This window comes from Lactuca serriola, chromosome 7, assembly GCF_051521515.1.
Source record: "Lactuca serriola cultivar US96UC23 chromosome 7, Lser_US96UC23_V15, whole genome shotgun sequence".
NCBI lineage: Eukaryota > Viridiplantae > Streptophyta > Magnoliopsida > Asterales > Asteraceae > Lactuca > Lactuca serriola.
Window position 1 is genome coordinate 9,814,465 of NC_136414.1, and position 18,565 is coordinate 9,833,029.

The 18,565-nt window shown below is 31.9% G+C and overlaps 1 protein-coding gene across 1 annotated transcript; it reads right to left on the minus strand.

Annotated features, from left to right (window-relative positions):
- Positions 1 to 8,777: 8,777 nt before the first annotated feature.
- Positions 8,778 to 11,875, minus strand: LOC145060954 (RNA 3'-terminal phosphate cyclase/enolpyruvate transferase, alpha/beta). Its single transcript, XM_079008288.1, has 8 exons — positions 11,351 to 11,875; positions 10,684 to 10,928; positions 10,430 to 10,583; positions 10,105 to 10,319; positions 9,864 to 9,981; positions 9,502 to 9,712; positions 9,278 to 9,339; positions 8,778 to 9,186 (listed from the first exon to the last, which is right to left on the minus strand). Exons 1-8 carry the CDS (start codon positions 11,681 to 11,683, stop codon positions 8,968 to 8,970), a joined length of 1,557 nt encoding a protein of 518 aa, XP_078864414.1. The 5' UTR covers positions 11,684 to 11,875; the 3' UTR covers positions 8,778 to 8,967.
- Between the last annotated feature and the right edge of the window lie 6,690 nt (positions 11,876 to 18,565).

Below are 18,565 nucleotides of genomic sequence, written 5' to 3' on the forward strand. Positions count from 1 at the left end.
ATGGGCATCAAGCCTTCGCAGAAACACTGGTACAACTGATAATCACTAAAGCCATGTTGAGGGCATCGGGCCAACAACTTCTTGAACCGCTCCCAATAAGTGTGGAGAGCCTCTCTTTTGCCTTGCTTTATACCAAGAATCTCTTTGCGCAGGTTTGACACTTTCGCCTCAGGAAAATATTTCTCTAGAAAAAGTTTGGCGAGTTCATTCCAGCTTGTTATAGAACCAGACAGGAGGTCATATAACCACTCTTTTGCTTCATCTTTAACTGAAAAGGGGAATGCCCTTAGTTTGATCTGGCCTTCATTAATTGCATGTGGCTTCATTCCAGAACATACCACATGAAATTCCTTGAGGAATTTATGTGGGTCTTCGTTTTCTAGTCCTCTAAACATAGGGAGAAGGTGTATTAGCCCAGATTTAAGCTCGAAGTTTTGGGCCTCCGGAAAAGTGATACAGAGGGGTTGCTGATTGACCTCTTAAGTGGCCCACTCTCTAAGGGTCTTTTTTGCTTCGTCTCCACTTATGGTTGATCCTTCAGATTCGGTTTCTGAAGAGTCTGTGGTCTCAGTTTTAATGGAAGAGGGTGGGGAGTAAGTTTTATATGGGCTGTTTTGAGGAGAAGACGGGGGTACTTTTGAAAAAAAAAAAACAGATCCGATTCATTCCACAAGGGAGTGCCTTTTGGTGTGGAGGTTTCTGGAGGTAGGGAGGATGATGAACTAAAAAGACCAACTGATTGTTTCATTCTTGCTGCCTCTTTTTTCAGTCTCCTTGCAGTTCGTTCGATTTATGGATCAAAAACTAAAGGTGTACCTGAACGAATTTTTTTTGGCATAAAACTATTAGAAAGCACCGTGTCTCTGGCAACGACGCCAATTTGTTAACACGCTGTCTTGCATGTATTAAGAAAATAAATTATGACTACTGGTTGCACTAAAAATATAGCACACGGAAGCAGGGTCGAATCCTTAGGGACCCAGCCTAATGGTCAATGACTTTTTTGCATCAGACACATCTAGTCAAGAAATAGAATATAAAAGGGGGATTTTAAATTTACCTAAAAACTAAAAACTAAAAAGGCAGTGATATTAAACTAAATGAAAATCAATAATAAAAACGGTTTCAGCTCTGCTGTGACTTTCCTAATCATGTAACCGATCCAGATCTGATTATTTGAGATGCGTTCTATCTAAGCTGGTACTGAGAAAAACTAACAAGCTCTAGTAATTTCTCTTTTACCTTAATTAGTTAACCAAAACAAGCTCTTTAATCAACCCTAACTTTTTTACTTTCTAATCAAACAAGCTCTTAATTAAGATCAGAAAAGTTGCATTAAGTTCTATGTAAAATTCCCAGCAATATCCAATACTTCTCACAAGCTCGGAAGCGTAAAGATATGATTTTTATAGTTTATACCAGAGTTAAATCCCAACATGGAACCAATCTGATACTTGTTACTTTTACCAGTTGACAAGAACAATTACGAATTCTATAACTGATTAACAAGAATGATTAAACCCTAGCTAGGTGATCAGACTAACAAGAATTCAAATCAAACATTCATTAAGAACAAAACTGAAGAATCTAGATAGAAACACAAAACAAAAACCAGATCTAATGATCAATCACATGAAAAGTAATTGTCTTTTGCAGAACTGAAAACTAGGGTTTAGCTAGACATGGCTAAAATCTGATCTAAAACAATAAAAAGAAACATTAAACTACTAAATCTTACTAAACTAAACGTAGGAGATGATCCACAGTCTTCAGATCTTCAGAAATCGTTGAAATCAGAGAAGAAACGCCTCTAAAATCGTATTTTCGTCGTCTGGAACCTTTGGAATCGTCAACTTAGGTTACATGAATGCTATCAGGGTCTATTTATACGTCCAACAGCAAAAACGGCGCACCTGCGACGCATGTACATAACCTGCGATCGCAGGTTTTAAAATAAATGTGTCTGGTGCCTTTTTAATGAAGTAGGATGCCATTTTAGCACTTTTTGGCCAACCTACGATCGCATGTACAGAACCTGCGATCGCAGGTATTGAGTTTTCATTCCCGGATGAATTTTGGGCACAAATGAACCTCGAAGGCAACCTGCGACCAAACCTACGATCGCAAAAAGGGTCACCTGAAATCGCAAGGAGACAACCTGCGATCGCAGATTATGCTTATGGCGTCCAAAATTTCGTCTACTTTTCAGATCATTATGAATCGCGTCAATCGGAGTTACGGTTCTCGAGATATGGTCAAAATACTGACAAGGGGTCAAAGCTGCCAGCAACATCCTTTAACTTTAGATTGCATATTCTATCTTCGTGTGATCAACTCAATCCAATGTTTCTTGACCAAAGCATCTTGCAAGCATTCATCAACATACTCCATAATTCCCAAGCTCCATTTTAAGCTCCAAACACGCATCCAACTGCTCCCAAAGCACTGCTCCACTCGAACTATCTAAAATTGACATAAAAACATAAGCAGTACGGGAATTCTAACGAAATACATGAGCTGAACATTATTTAAATAAATGACATGAAAATGTACAAAATATGATCCTAAATGATAATGAAAACTACCCTATAAGATGCATAAAATGGCATCTAACAGTATACCATCCAAGTTAAACACTTGAACATCGTCTTTCCAAGCACCATATATGAATAAAGATCGAATTAAGAGGCCTTTCTAAATTTTTTTTGCCTTTCTTCATACAATTCGAAAAATAGTTATATATACATGTTCATATATTTACCTCATACATTACAACATTGAGAATGTCATATTTTCATCATGATATGGAAAACCTCATGGAGCGTCCTTATTAGTATTTTATGTTCATCTCTTCATAATGTGTCAATTCTCGATAATATTTAATGTCCTTACATTATAATGCACCCTAATATATCCAAATTCTTGGTCTAGTTACTATTATTGACGATGCCCAACTTGAAGCACATAATTAGACGCGTGTTGAAGATTAAAATTGCATTTTGGGACAATATCATAAAGATAACTATCGTAGAGGATTAAAATGGATTAAGAAGCCAAAAAATTCAAAAGAAAGATAACTTGGTTAAAAACACTGAATGTAACTCCCCTAGTAAGTATAGTTTTGAAATAACATTAAAAAAGAGTCTTTTGTAGATAAAATATATTTTCACATTAGTGAAGTTCTAAAAGCTCTTAAAACTTTTAAAACAAAATAAAATTTTGTCTAAAAGTAATACCATAGATATCACAACAAAATCATAAACAAATGCAATAATAAATGTATTATGTTACTTTACTCAAATGTACAAATACAATAATAAATGTATTATGTTACTTTAGTGTGAGTATCTTTACTACTTAAGATAGCACAAGGAAACATTTTTCTCATCTAAGCACATGTCAAAATAATATGTTAAATTGAGATGTGTACCAAGTAACACAACGTGTAGACATCTTCAAAACAATATATAAACAAAATACTAATTTTTGTAGTACTTGAGGTCTGAAATCTTATAAAGAAAGTTTAACGCTAAAATCCTAAGATACCCAAAATATTAATAGTGTTTTATGATTTATCCTACATGTTATGGTCAATGGATCTTGTACTAGTTTGGTGGGGGCCATACAAACGGTATGCTTTACTATGTTTTTACTGTTATGATCTTCTTCTCATATACATTTATATTATTTATAAATGCTCAAATATTTATGTTACAAAAATTAGATTTGAACTTTTGGTAAAATTGGGTTAGAAGAGTGTATACACACATTTGTTGTTCAAAAGAACTTAGTAAAAGAACTGTGATTATATATATATATATATATATATATATATATATATATATATATATATATATATATATATATATAGTGAGGTTCAATAGAGAACCATAATTAATCAAGGAACCAATCTTTTTTTCAATATTTAGAGCTTGTTTTTTTTATAAAAAAAACTAAAAATATAGAAATTCATAATTTTTTATCTTTTTTCCAATAATATCAAATTCGATAAAAAAAATCATCAAATTCACAGTGTGAATCTGTGCAGATTTATAGTGTGAATCTGAATTCAGATGGTGAACTCGAAAAATATATAATTTATTTTTTTAGCATTCACAATCTGAAGTTATTAATTTAGAAATTTTTAGTTTTTTTTCATTCCGATAAACAATAAGCTCTAAAACTTTAAAAAAAAATTGATTTCTTGGAGAACCAATAATTATAGTTCTCTATTGAACTTTTTTTTTTTTCTCTCTCTCTCTCTCTCTCTCTCTCTATATATATATATATATATATATATATATATATATATATATATATATATATATATATATATATATATATATATATATATATATAGGTTTAGGTATATGGAAAACAAAAAATCCTAAGAAAAACCCTAAAAATCATAAAAATGCATAAAAAATACTTAGAGATTACAAAACTTTTTTTTGACTTTATAAACGAAAAAATCGCAGGTTTTTACTAAAATTCACTGAAAAAACAAAAAAATATTTTTTTTTCAGCGAATTTTAGTAAAAACCTGCAATTTTTTCATATATAAAGTCAAAAAAAAAAGTTTTATGATCTCTAAGTATTATTTATGTATTTTATGATTTTTAGGGTTTTTTGTTTTCCATATAACTATATATATATATATATATATATATATATATATATATATATATATATATATATATATATGGTTAGGTTATTGTGTTCTAACTATCTATTGTGTGTATGTAAGATTGATTGTGGACCAATTATTTTAGTTATTTTAAAAAAATAATTAATGCATATTATATGTTGAAGATATAATAAGTATTAATAAAATATTCAACATTTAATATGCATTAATTACTTTATTAAAATAACTAAAATAATTGGTCTACAATCAATTCTACATGCACACAATAAATAATAAAAAACATTTGAATATAATTCTTTCTCTCTCTCTCTCTCTCTCTCTCTCTCTATATATATATATATATATATATATATATATATATATATATATATATATATATATATATATATATGAATGAGTTCTATGGAAAACAAATAAGTAGGGCAACATCTACCGGAACCAATAATCAAATGACACGTGTCTATTTCTTTCTTTACAAGTAATGTATTGTGGAAGTTATTGTGGAAGTGATGTGTTGTCATGTTTTCATTGGTTCAAATATGTGTTGCCCTAATCATTCATTTTCCATATAACTCTTCCATATATATATATATATATATATATATATATATATATATATATATATATATATATATATATATATGTATGTGTGTGTGTGTGTGTGTGTATGTGTATGTATATGTGTGTCAGTAAAAAACAAAACAATTCTTAACACGTAACAAAAGGTTTTAAGACAGGTAAAACAAGTTGACTTTTATAAGATTTTTAGAGGGGCATTTATACAAATGTGCAAACCCAAGGGTCTTTTTTGTACCAATTTAAGAGACATATACGGGGGGTTATTTGTAAATAAGGGTAGTGTTCATTTTCATATATGTCATGTGAGCTTCACACTAAATGACACTAAATGCGACATCCAATTTTCACATGAGACGACTTTCTATCTTCAAAAATATAATGATCAAGAAAATGACCTCATACCAAATATTTAAAAGTTATTTAGTAACAAATTTATTTAGTAAATTAACCACTCAAAATTTGGTTACCGTTAGTCAGGTAGAGATGTAAATGATGTAATTCATATGATAATATCTATATTATAAATTTATAATATGACCAATATATTTTTTTTTATTAATGAATGCAACCAAAATTACGTAAACGTTATTCATTTTTTTATATCATAATAATCCTTTTAATATTTATTCTTGACGGACTACAACTTCTTTCATACGTAATATTCGGGCCGGATTTATTTTTTCTTTTTTATTATATTTATTTAAGATCACAAAATAGTCCAGTCTTAACTTATAATCAACATTCACAAAGTTCCAATAAACATGAGTTGAATCTCGATTTTAAGTTTATTCAACTCATTTTTTTAATATTTAATTCATGAAAATAATAGTTAAAAAGGTCACCAAATTGATGCAGGCATGTGAGAAATCTGAGTCACAAGTTGAGGCATCCATGTTCTCTTTGTTTATAAATCTTGGCGCCATGTCCCATACCTACATACTTCAATATTATATATATATATATATATATATATATATATATATATATATATATATATATATATATATATATATATATATATATATATATACACACACACACACACATACACTAAACTGCACAAATGGTCCCTATGGTATGTCGAAAATTGCAACTTTGGTCCAAAAAAGTTTAGACTAGCACCAGAGGTTCAAAGTTTTCATTTTGTTGCTTGTTTGGTCCAATTTATTTTAAACTTTTTTAAAATACCAATTTTGCCCTTTGTATTTTCTTTTTCTATTTATTTGTATTACAATAATTAAAAAAGAAAAGAAAAAAAACCCACCTGCATCACTACCCTACCCCTCCCTGCACTTCCCCTTCTCCCCTCTCTCTCTCTCTCTGAATTTTCACAAAACGAAACTAACGTCACCACCGACTTCCGGCGAATGGGGGTTCCGACCACCATAGATTATTCCCGGTCGGAGCAACACCACCTCTCCATTTCTTTATCTCTCTCAACAACATTATAACTCGATGAAGATAGTAATCCAAAGAACAGATGGTTTGATCGGAGAAAGAATTTAGTTACAAGCAGAGGTTGCGACATACTAAAGAAGACAAAGGGCAGCGAAGACGTGAAAACCCAGATCGACGTCGAAGCTGGCTTCATCCTTCAGTAGTTCCGATTTGAAAACCTAGATAAACATCGTCGTCTTCACACATCGACGACGACTTCATCTGGAAACTCGACCCACAAACGCCGCCTTCGTTTCTCTCTCTTCTTTGGCGAGTCTCATCCTTATCATATCCTTCTTCTTCTTCTTCTTCTTCTTCTTCTTCGGCGAAAAACATCTATTGTCGTCGTCCTTCTTCGTCGAAAACCCTAATCTAGATGAGATAAGGTAGCGGTGCTAGGGTTTCGGAAATTATTGATGGTTTTTATCGAAAATTGGGGTTATAGAGATGGTTTCCGACGGAGAAGAGGAACTAAGCAGGTGAAAAGATGGTCATCAGTGGTGGTAATCGATTATGGTTTGTTGTATGTAATGTCGGCTTTCAGATCCGCCAAAGGTTGGTGGTGGTGGAGATGATAAGGGCTGAAGGTGGTGGTGACTGACGGTGATGATGGTGGTGTAGTCGGTGATGAAGGGTTCGTGAGAATTACAAAGAACAAACGAAAAGGGAAGGAGAGAGAGAGAGAGAGAGAGAGAGAGAGAGAGAGAGAGAGAGAGAGAGAGAGAGAGAGAGAAAGAGAGAGAGAGAGAGAAGAGAAAGAGATGTTTATTTTTATTTTTTATTTTTTTTTAATTTAAAAACTAGAAAAACAAATAAGAAAAAGGGAAAATCATATTAATAGGGGCAAATTCGTCATTTTATATAAAAAAACAGAACATACTGGACCAAAAACACAACAAAATGAAAGTTTTTCGATATACCACAGGGACCATTTGTGCAGTTTAGTCATATATATATATATATATATATATATATATATATATATATATATATATATATATATATATATATATATATATATATATATATATACACACACTTTAGGTACATGCACCTTGAAATTCTGATATTGGTTTTAACTCTTTCTTTTTAATAATATGAGGTTTATATTTGTACGAGGTTAAAAAAAAAGAAGAATAGATCATTGATCTTGATCAGAAATGCAGGATTATTAGCGCCACATTGGAGGTAAATGAATTTACAGGAACTTGGAAAATGAATAAGATTAGAAAACAATAAAATTTGGTGTTAGTTATACGAAAAGCCAGCTATGTTTTAGAATATGCTATTTTAAGAAAGTAGTTAGGTGAATCTTTTAAAATTGAACCAAAGAGATGAATCACATTATAAAATTTATCATATGATAAAAAGTAAAGAAACTTTTCTGTGTTAGTTATTGGAAACGCAAACAAATAAAAAATTTGACATATGAGGAGGAGCGTTTGTGGGCCATTAAAAAGTTGTTTCCAACTCAAACCCAAGCCCATTATGAGTTCAAGTCGGGCTTATTCTGTCTGGTTGTTGATACTTGAAGAGTTGAAGTTGATTTTCTTTAATGAGAATGAGATGAGAGATTAATATTATTCATTTACTTAAAACTGAAGTCTGGTTAATGAACAATAGTTTGTTAATTGTAAATGCAAGCCAAACCCATTTCGATACAGATTAAAAGATTGTTAGTTTTAATCCGAACATGTTCAACTTACATTACATCAACATAACCTCCGGTTAAAAACTAGGGAGGTTGTAAACAAACTAAAAGAACATAGATGTGGTTGTTTGTTTAAATTTAACAAAACGATAAGCTAAAACAAACATATTTTTCTGTTTTCGTGTGAACTAGGTAATATGGTAAATAAACATAAACGAACAAATACTTGGGAGAACATGTTCATGAACAGATAAATAAATGAACACCAAATACAAATTTGGACTTATATAGAACATTCATAGTCCAAAAAATTATTATCCAAAAATCGTGATTCGAAACAAGTTCAATAAGATGATCAAAATAGATAACTTCATGTTAGAGTCTAAATAAAATCATACCTATATAGTTTAACTGTTTAACATAACAAACAAATAAACAAAATCATTATCGAATTCAGAAATATAAATAAACAAACGAGACCTCTATCATTTTGTTCATTATAGAAAATCATGTTCATGTTCATTCGTACACTCAAATCTCATAATAACCAAAATCATTATCCAAAAAATCACATATTTTACACCTTACAAACAAAACAAAACTTAATTTCAAATATATCAAACAACCACAACCCATAAAAAAAAAAAGCACATCAATGCTTGGCGAATCTTTGAAGAACTTCAAAGTAATCAGGAAACGTCTTCCGAGTGCAACCCGGATCCTTAATGGTCACCGGAACATCCGCACAGGCGGCAAGAGAGAAAGCCATGGCCATCCGGTGATCATCATAAGTGTCTATCGCCGCCACATTCAACTTTTCCGGCGGAGTTATCACACAGTAGTCCGCCCCTTCTTCAACCGTTGCTCCCAACTGAATTATTTTTTTAAAAATTGTTAATTTAATTCTTGATGATATATACGCTTTAATTATACCTTCGAATAAAGGGTAGTTTTTATTTTACCTTTCTAAGTTCCGTGCAAATAGCAATCATTCTTTCGGTTTCTTTAACTCTCCAGCTAGCAACTAATATAGAAAAACTTAATTTGTTAAGTTATATACGAATGTTTCTTTTTGACTTAATGCAGAACGAACGACTTAATTGAGAAAGCCAGAGAAATGAGGTTTTCCCATTAAGTCGCAGCAATTTACAAATTTACCCTTTTTGACAACACTTTATTATCATACCGTCTCTAATGGTGGTGGGGCCATCGGCATAGAGGGCGACCACAGCAAGAGTCATGGCAACGTCCGGCATTTTGTTCATGTTTACATCTACGGCCCGCAAATGTTTCCTTCCGGAAGGATTCCTCGGTGGGCCCTTCACTGTGACTGAATTTTCGGTCCATGTCACTTCGGCTCCCATTTGTCCAAGAACTTCCGCAAATTTAACATCTCCCTTCATTTAATTAAAAAAAAATAAAGAAACACGTATAAGATAATAAGAAGCACAAGAAGTCACTTAGAAAAAATACATTTTACACAAAAACATGATATTTTTGGTAACTTATATGATCTGATTGGAAAAGATAAAGGGGGGCCATGTTCACCTGCAAACTACTTGTTCCACAGCCTTCAACTGTAATGGTGCCACCAGTTATGGCTGCACCAGCTAAAAAGTAACTCGCACTCGATGCATCACCTTCCACATAAGCATTTCCAGGCGACCTAAACAAGTATACATCATCCCTTAAATTCCTAACTTTATACAAATAGTGCCTTTTCTTTTTTAAACATCATTTATTAGACATCACTTAACAAGGAAAAAAAAAAAAAAGAACACAGACTTACTTGTACTTTTGACCACCTCGAACAAAGAACCTATCCCAACTATCCGTGTGTTCAACAGAGACACCAAAGCGTTCCATCAATTTCAGTGTCATCTCAACATATGGAATTGAAATTAATTTATCAATTATTTCAATCTCTACATCTCCAAGTGCAAGTGGAGATGCCATAAGTAAAGCAGTAAGGTATTGACTACTTATAGATCCCGACAACTTAACCTGTAAAATATCAAAACACATAATTATGACATGACATGAATTTCACAAACTGATTCCGATTGGACAAAGGCTACCATTTTCTAAAAAATGACAAAAATGTTAAATGTTACCTTTCCACCAGGGAGACCTCCACCTCCAACTACACGAACAGGAGGGCAATTTGTTCCAAGAGTACAATCAACATCTGCACCCAGTTGCTTTAGGCCTGTAACCAAGTCACCTATTGGTCTCTCTCTCATTCGAGGAACTCCATCGAGTATATAGCTGAAATTTTCAATTTTGTTTTCCATAAGTTATAGAAATAGTTTGCCATGTGAATACAACCTGAAATTTTGAAAGAGAAGATATGAAAATAGTCAAATACCTTGAATTTCCACCTGCAGCAGTGACTGCAGCTGTCAATGGCCGCATAGCTGTTCCTGCGTTTCCAAGGAAAAGCTGGATTTCATCTTTAGCTTCTTTACCGACTGGAAACAGACCACCGCAACCTTCCACAATTGCCCTTTTAATTGCACCATCTTCTTCAACACGGAGCCCTAATGTTCTTAAAGCTCCGAGCATGTAATGCACGTCATCACTGTTGAGCAAGTTGTCAACAACGGTCGTTCCCTGAGGAAAGTTTTATAGAAGTGGCATCAAGTAATGCACTCAGATTCGAATCGGACAGAATTGAAAGCTAAAGATAGGTTTTTATAGGATTGTTATGATCCCCGCAAGTACCCCGATCAACTTTTACACAAATGGTGCAGGGGATTTTTAGGTTTATAAAGCATACTCTATGAACTGATCAACAGCATAGACATAAGTACTTTTAAATGCAGCAAAGACATAAATTTCTTGCAATATTGAAATAAACGTCATCTAAATGGTAGTATTCGTTATGAATTTTAAATTGGTTGGCAATTTATGATCCAAATTATTTAAAAACGATATCGATTACGAAACTGAAAAGTGACCGTTTGACTTTCAAAGTCAATGAGGAGCTATTTCCATTGTACGTGTGTTTATTAAATCAAATCAAATTAAACTACCTCAGAAAGCGCAGCGAGGAGAAGAATCCGATTAGACAGAGACTTGGAGCCGGGTAAATTAACGGTGCCGGAAATCTCTTTGATGGGTTGCAACACAATCTCGGGTACCGTCGATGGCTTCTCCGTGGTGGCAACGGAAGCAGAAACAGTGAAGGATTTTCTCCCAAGGTTTTTATTAGAAGAAACAGCGATTTGAGTAATTGAGGTTTTGTATTTCGATCCAAAGGATAAGAAAGATAATGGTTTTGAAGAGGGATTTTGGGATTTGGAAAGATTGGAAGTGAAATTGGCAGTTTGGAGATTCTGGGCAACGTTGCTAATGCTAGTCGCCATTCTCCTTAATTGTGTGTGTGTTTTTACACCAAGAAGACGCAGTAGGTACGGCTGATTTAACAATATTTTGTGGAGGTAGAGAAGTGGAGACTGAGACCAGAAATGGAGGAGGAAGAGGGTAGGTGGGTTGGAGTTCAAGACTGTCGATCCCCAACGCCCTCATAATCTCATACCAAACCCCATATCTTACCGAACTCCATAATAGAAAAAGGAAAATTGAAGTAACCTAATCTTACCGTGATAAACCGGAATAATAATTTTTATTTTATTCCACAAACTAGGTTATAACTTATGGATACCACAAATAAATCATAAGCTAATTATTAATCAATGATAATAAAATATTTATTAATTTATAAAGATATGTGTTTTGAATATCCAATCAATGTTTTTTATTTGTAGATATTTTAGAAAATTTGACTTTTGTAAAACACAATATAAATATGAATGAATAGAGTAAAAAAACATAATAAATATAAAAAATCAATTCAATGAAAAAACATTTGGTCTTTGTCTTTGTTAAAGAACGATTTAAGGGACATTTTTAGTGCAGCCTTTATTCTTAATAAATATAAAAAAAACAGTTTAGTTGAATTATAATGAATTAAATAGATAAGAAGAATAATAATGAAAAATAAAAAGTATATTAATAAGATCTATCCAAAAAAAGAAAAAATATCATTAAATCAAAAACACTATAAACAATACTAATTGTGCATTATTTCCTAATTGATCAAAACTTATGGTTGTAAACAAAATAAGCATAAATGCATCTGTTTATTTCATAAAGTAAAATAAAAATTCAGCAACAACAGTACATGTTTAATCATAAATTTGCAAACAGTTGAGAAGATACAACAATAATAATGAAAATGAAAAACACAAAGTTAGTATATTACACGAATAGTTCATGTCAAAAATACATGAATGGTCAATTTATCAATTATATCCTTCATCAATTCAAAAAAAAAGTTGCTATTAACCTCCATGTTAATCAATAGTAGCAAATAAGCAATAAGATTACACCATCCCCTTATATTTATAACCTGCATTTTAATCAAAAGTAAAAATAAGTGATAATATCATACCCCCTACCCGATAGCCACAGTAACATACAAACACACGAACAGAAACACACATACACATACATACATTGACATGCACATCTTAAAACAAAAGGCAAAAATGAAATTATTTAAAAGATTCTTTTTACAGTAATGGTTCAATTCTTTTTCGATTTTGATGTACATTTAAAATGGTCATTTTGAGCATTTTTAACGTCTTGGAGTTATTTTACTAAACATATTCCAATTTACTTCTAATAGCATCATATGTTTAAAGTAGATTGTTATTTATTGCATTTAAGTTTATCATTCACAAGTAATGGTCCATGCTATATAACAGTTACAAAAATGGTCCCTATTTAGCGGAGCTTACTAAATTAAAAAAAGACAGAAATAAGTAAGTTGATATTAACATGTGTAGTAATCAAAAGTTGGTTGCTATTACTTGTAATTTTCTTCTTGGTTGTACAACTTGAGTATTGTTGTTCGGAACATATTCACATAACTTTTTAATATTGTAAATTATTAAAATATATTTATTATTTTATTTTCATATTTTGTATATTTTGGAAATATATGTGATTGTGTTTACAGCTACATAAAGTTCAACAAAAAAAAATACTATTATATGATAATAGTTAATTTGCATATTTTGTTATGTAATTTCTCTTTATCCACGTTATAATAAAAAAAACATGTATATACATTTATACTAAAATAATATTAGATTTAAAATTTTCGTTGTATTGAAGAAAAATGGGTGCTTAAATGGTAAACTTTTGAATTCACTTTCATTTCTCACTCATTTGAAATAATATTATAATCCTTAGATTATTATGTTTTTATCTATTAAAGTTACAGATTGAAACATACGAGCACATTTGAACAGATTGCTGCTACCATTTGAGCACATTTCCAACAAAGATCTTTAATATAAAAGCATATACAACTACCAGCGAACACTTAGATTTCTAAAACTTCATCTGAAATGAAGAAATAAATATGTATATAATTATGATTTTCATAATTTAAGTATGTGACTAACACAAGCAGCAGTACCCACACATCAATTATTAAGTAAAAAAAGGAACAATCGCTTACTTCAATCTCAACACGTGGAGTAACAGTCAACATATAGTCAAAGCAAATGAGATCAATCGCCCCAGATCTACATACATGGTCTGCAATCGGAGGAAAAAAGATTTTTTATTAATAAAAAAAGTTCTTTATTAGTAGCGTCTAGGTTTTACACATGAAATCCACATAAAATTAAAAGAAAATAATGACGCATAGACAAACATACATTCAAATAAGCAATTTCATATACCAACCTGAAGCTAGAAAACACAAAATTGAAACCTAAAATCAAAATACAGTATGGATGACTTACCTCACAATAATCAACGTCATAATTAAAACCTAATCGGATCACAAGGAGCAGCACATGAATCACAAATCACAAAGTAAACTAATAAAACCCAACGATTGAAGTTGATTTGGGAAATCGGTAAAAGATGCAATCGGTTGGAGGTGTAATTGCGATCTCATAAAAACTACAATACAGAGGTTTAAATTTGGATAATATTACGATTGCTTAAATTTTGTGACAAGCAATATCAAAATTATGGTAGTTGATATATCTCCTGATTTTATGGGATCGTGATTTGATTTGAATGAAATTTAAAATTGAGTTTGATTGTATTTGAATGTATTGACTTTTGACTTAGACTTTTAGTCTTCCGTTAATAATGCTTTAGGCGGGAATTAGTTTCAGAGAAAAGAGGAGGAAATGACACGTTGATTGTTATGGGTAATTAGAGGGACATGTGGCACCTTAGGGAGGTTTTTATTAGGTAGAAAGATTATGATTTTTCTTTCTTTTTTTAATAAAAGAAAGTAATTAAAATTAACTACATTTTAAAGGTTGACTAACTATTTTTATTATAATGTAATTTATAAATGAAATGTTTTCAACTTAAATAAACCTCAACATAATTATGAAACATAAATATGATTCCTTCCTTTTTAAAATCACTTAATTTGTAGATATCTTTCACATATTCAATCATTCAGAGCTAATATATGAAATATATCTACAAGATTATGGTAGATCATCGCTCATTTTCAAAGAATCTAAGAATTCAAAATACTATGATATCGATCACAATAATTTTTTTTTGATATCCTTTCCAAAATCGTTGTTGAAAATTATGTATAAATACAATATCATTCGGTTGTTATCACATTTTCTTCAAACCTTTAACTTGCAACATCATTTTCAAATACAATTCTAGCTTTATAAGGTTAGCAATTTTAGTTTATTGATTTACTGATTAATTTCTTTTGTAATTCATCTGATTATATTTTATGTGTTCAGTATATGTATCAATCTTATAATTTTCATGCATTGGTCGAATTCTCATCTACTATAATAATCGAAACTTGTTGATGTTTTAATGCATATATGGTGTTTGATAAAATGCATCAAAGAAATAGGATTTCACATGGAATGCATCTGATTATTGTTTATTAGCATTCTTTTTATTTAAAGATACTAAAATGGAATGGAACCCATCCATGATGCCGTTCTTTCTTTCTCTCTCTCTCTCTCTCTATATATATATATATATACGGAGAGAGAGAGAGAGAGAGAGAGAAAGAAAGAGAGAGAGAACTAAGATCAATTGTTAATGCAAAAAAGGTTGAGAATACGAGAATAGATCTGAACCCTCCAAATATTGAGATCTAAGGCTAATATTAATGGGCCATTTATGTAATTTCTAAAAGTAATATGATGAGATTGTAAAGTGAAAATAGAGTAAAAGGGTATTAAGCCCACTAGATCTTATCCTATTTTTATTAAGTTCCTAGAATATCTCTTGTTCCCCCATCATGTTTCCTTCTTCCTTTCTCTCTATATATACAAATTTTAAACCTTTAAGCCCTAATCTCTGTGAGCCGTCACCACCATTACGCTTCCAACACCATCATCAGAGCCTTTATCTGTTTTCCTTCACCGCGTCTGCAACACCTGCAACTCGATTTCAAACCTGTAAATCTATCTCCATTCGATCTCCTGCAACTCGTTGTTTGTTCATCGATTTCTTTGGAGATTCAAGACCTACAAATCGATTTTATTCAGTAAAGGATTGATCTTGATTTTTCTTAAATATGATACTAGACTACACAACCCAATTTGTTGATGAGTTTTATAAAGGGGAGAGGGTCTTGATTTTCGAATGCCCGGTTTTTGTTTTCATCTCTTTTCTAGACTTGAAGATCGATTCAAAATGAGTAGAGATGTGATCCCTTGTGGCGGTGTTTTGTTTTAGAGGGAAGAAAAGGAGTGTGTCTTGATTTTCTGAAAATTCTGCCCAACACCTCCCTTTATGCTTACGGTATGTGATTAACGCCCCTTTCTTGTTTTTTCATGTTTTCTTGAGAAGATTCTTTGCCACCATGCTCGTATTAATCTCTTTGATTTTTTTTATGTAATTCTTGATGATTAAATCACAATTTTGACGAAGCTGTTATATGTGAATGGGTTGCAGATCCTAATCACAGTAAATCTTCAAAATTCCATCTTTTATCTATATTATCCTCAGTTGATTTTGTATGGGAACAATTGTTTGAATAAGTGTAAGTAAGTAAGTGTGATTAGTTTATAAATTGATCATGATTTTTGTTTTTGTAACGTCCCAAAATTATGACAAAAAATTTTCATTTTTAAAATAATAAAACCGTCATTCAGAATATGTTCATAAAACCATGACAAAATCAGAGTATGATCGAAACATCCAAATACATCAGAGTCAAATAAAAAGCGGAGCGATATGGTGTGTGCGATGTGATCACCTCGAACTTTTCCCTTTGGATCCGGAAGTACCTAAAACATAAATTGAAAACCGTAAGCACGAAGCTTAGTGAGTTTCTCCAAAACACCACATACCATACATATCAAAAACATAATGGGACCCGCCCTGCATCGAGCCCCGCTCAGAACAGATATATCAGTAATATGAGATGGCCCCCACAACATCACATTCATCAGGCCTAACTTGGCATCGGGCACTGCCCGGTATACATACAACACATAAACACATGCAAGAATGCAATAGATTTTCATACTTGGGGTTAAAAATGGAAATACCTCATTATCAGGATGTTACAATTTTGGAAAAGATTTTTGTTCAATGACTATATATATATATATATATATATATATATATATATATATATATATATATGTTCTTTTTACATATATTAAACTTTGGTTTGAGAAAGGAAGATGATGTACTACTACTAAGGGAACATATTGTAATTTGTGCGTTGGAATTGGAATTTGTGTATCGGTGGAGCTTTTGAACAGGTGCTACTCCTATAATAATATCAATAAACATGGACAAATTCATATATATTGGTATTTATTTCATTCTATTAATGATTTATATAATAGAAAATACAAATATACTTTTTGAAACGTCCCAAAAATAATGACATAAATTTTTTGTTTTTAAAATAAATAAAACCTTAATACATATCATTTCCATAAAACAATGATAATCAAGATTTATCAAAACATCATCAAATCAGAGTAAATCATAGAATGCGAAAACATGTGGTGTGTGCCCTACAACCATCCCGAGCTCTTCCATTTGGAAAAGTGCAATTCCTGAAATCGTAAACTGAAAACCGTAAGCACAAAGCTTAGTGAGTTCTTCAAGATACTACATACCATATATAACTTATCACATAACGCCCCCCCCCCCCCCCCCCAACACTTGCATAACGGGCCCCGCCCACTGAGATACGGGCCCCGCCCACACTCGCATAACGGGCCCCGTCCACTAAACATATAACCATATAATCATATAACATTCAAACACATGAGAGAATCAAAAAGATAGTAGCATATTGCATAATCATTGGTCCCCGCCCACATACAAATCATATATGCATAACTTGATACTAGCATACAGAATGACCATCGGTCCCTACCCACTAAGCATACAAAAACCTACACATGCAAGAGTCATGAATACATCTAGCACTCTACATAGCAACCATGGGTCGGCATTGGTGCCTTCGACCCGCTAAAATTAGTGAGGAGACTCACCTTGGACAACTGAAACCTACAAATAAAACTTTAACTGCAGATCCGCTAAAATCCCCGCACTACCAAATACCAAATGATCATAATTAATAATTGAGTCATGACTCACACTAAGAGTCCAAATTAGGGTAAAATATATTTTTACCCTTCCTCTAACTTGGTCCAATCTAAGAGTCCAAACTCCTAAAATCCAAAATAAGCATCTAAGGCCCAATTATGGCCCAATTTTCCAAATTGGGCCCAATCTAGTTCTATTCCCTTTTTCCCTCTAAATGCCCTAGGCATCTGGAAAATTTTAGAACGGTCGAATATTACAGCATATGCAATCGATCCTATACCTGAAGCGTATGGGATACGATTCACAGTGAAAACATGATACTTTACCAGTTTCTTACTATAATATTGCCATAATATTTCTATTTGCCGTGTTCTCAAAATTCGAACTATGAAGATGGATGTTGTAATCATAATCGAACTTTGAGAATGCAATTAATAAATATTACTTTGACTAAATTCAATTAAAATTTCTCGATCTAAACTTTTAGATTGGAAACGAAGTATAACATCCTCTCCCTTAATTATAGCAAAAACAACTCTTCAACCCCTGCAACTTTGCAAAGTGAAACTTTTGTTTTTCTATAATTAATAGTGCCAACTTGAAATACTTAAAATAATAATCATGCTTCCACTAACATGATGATTATA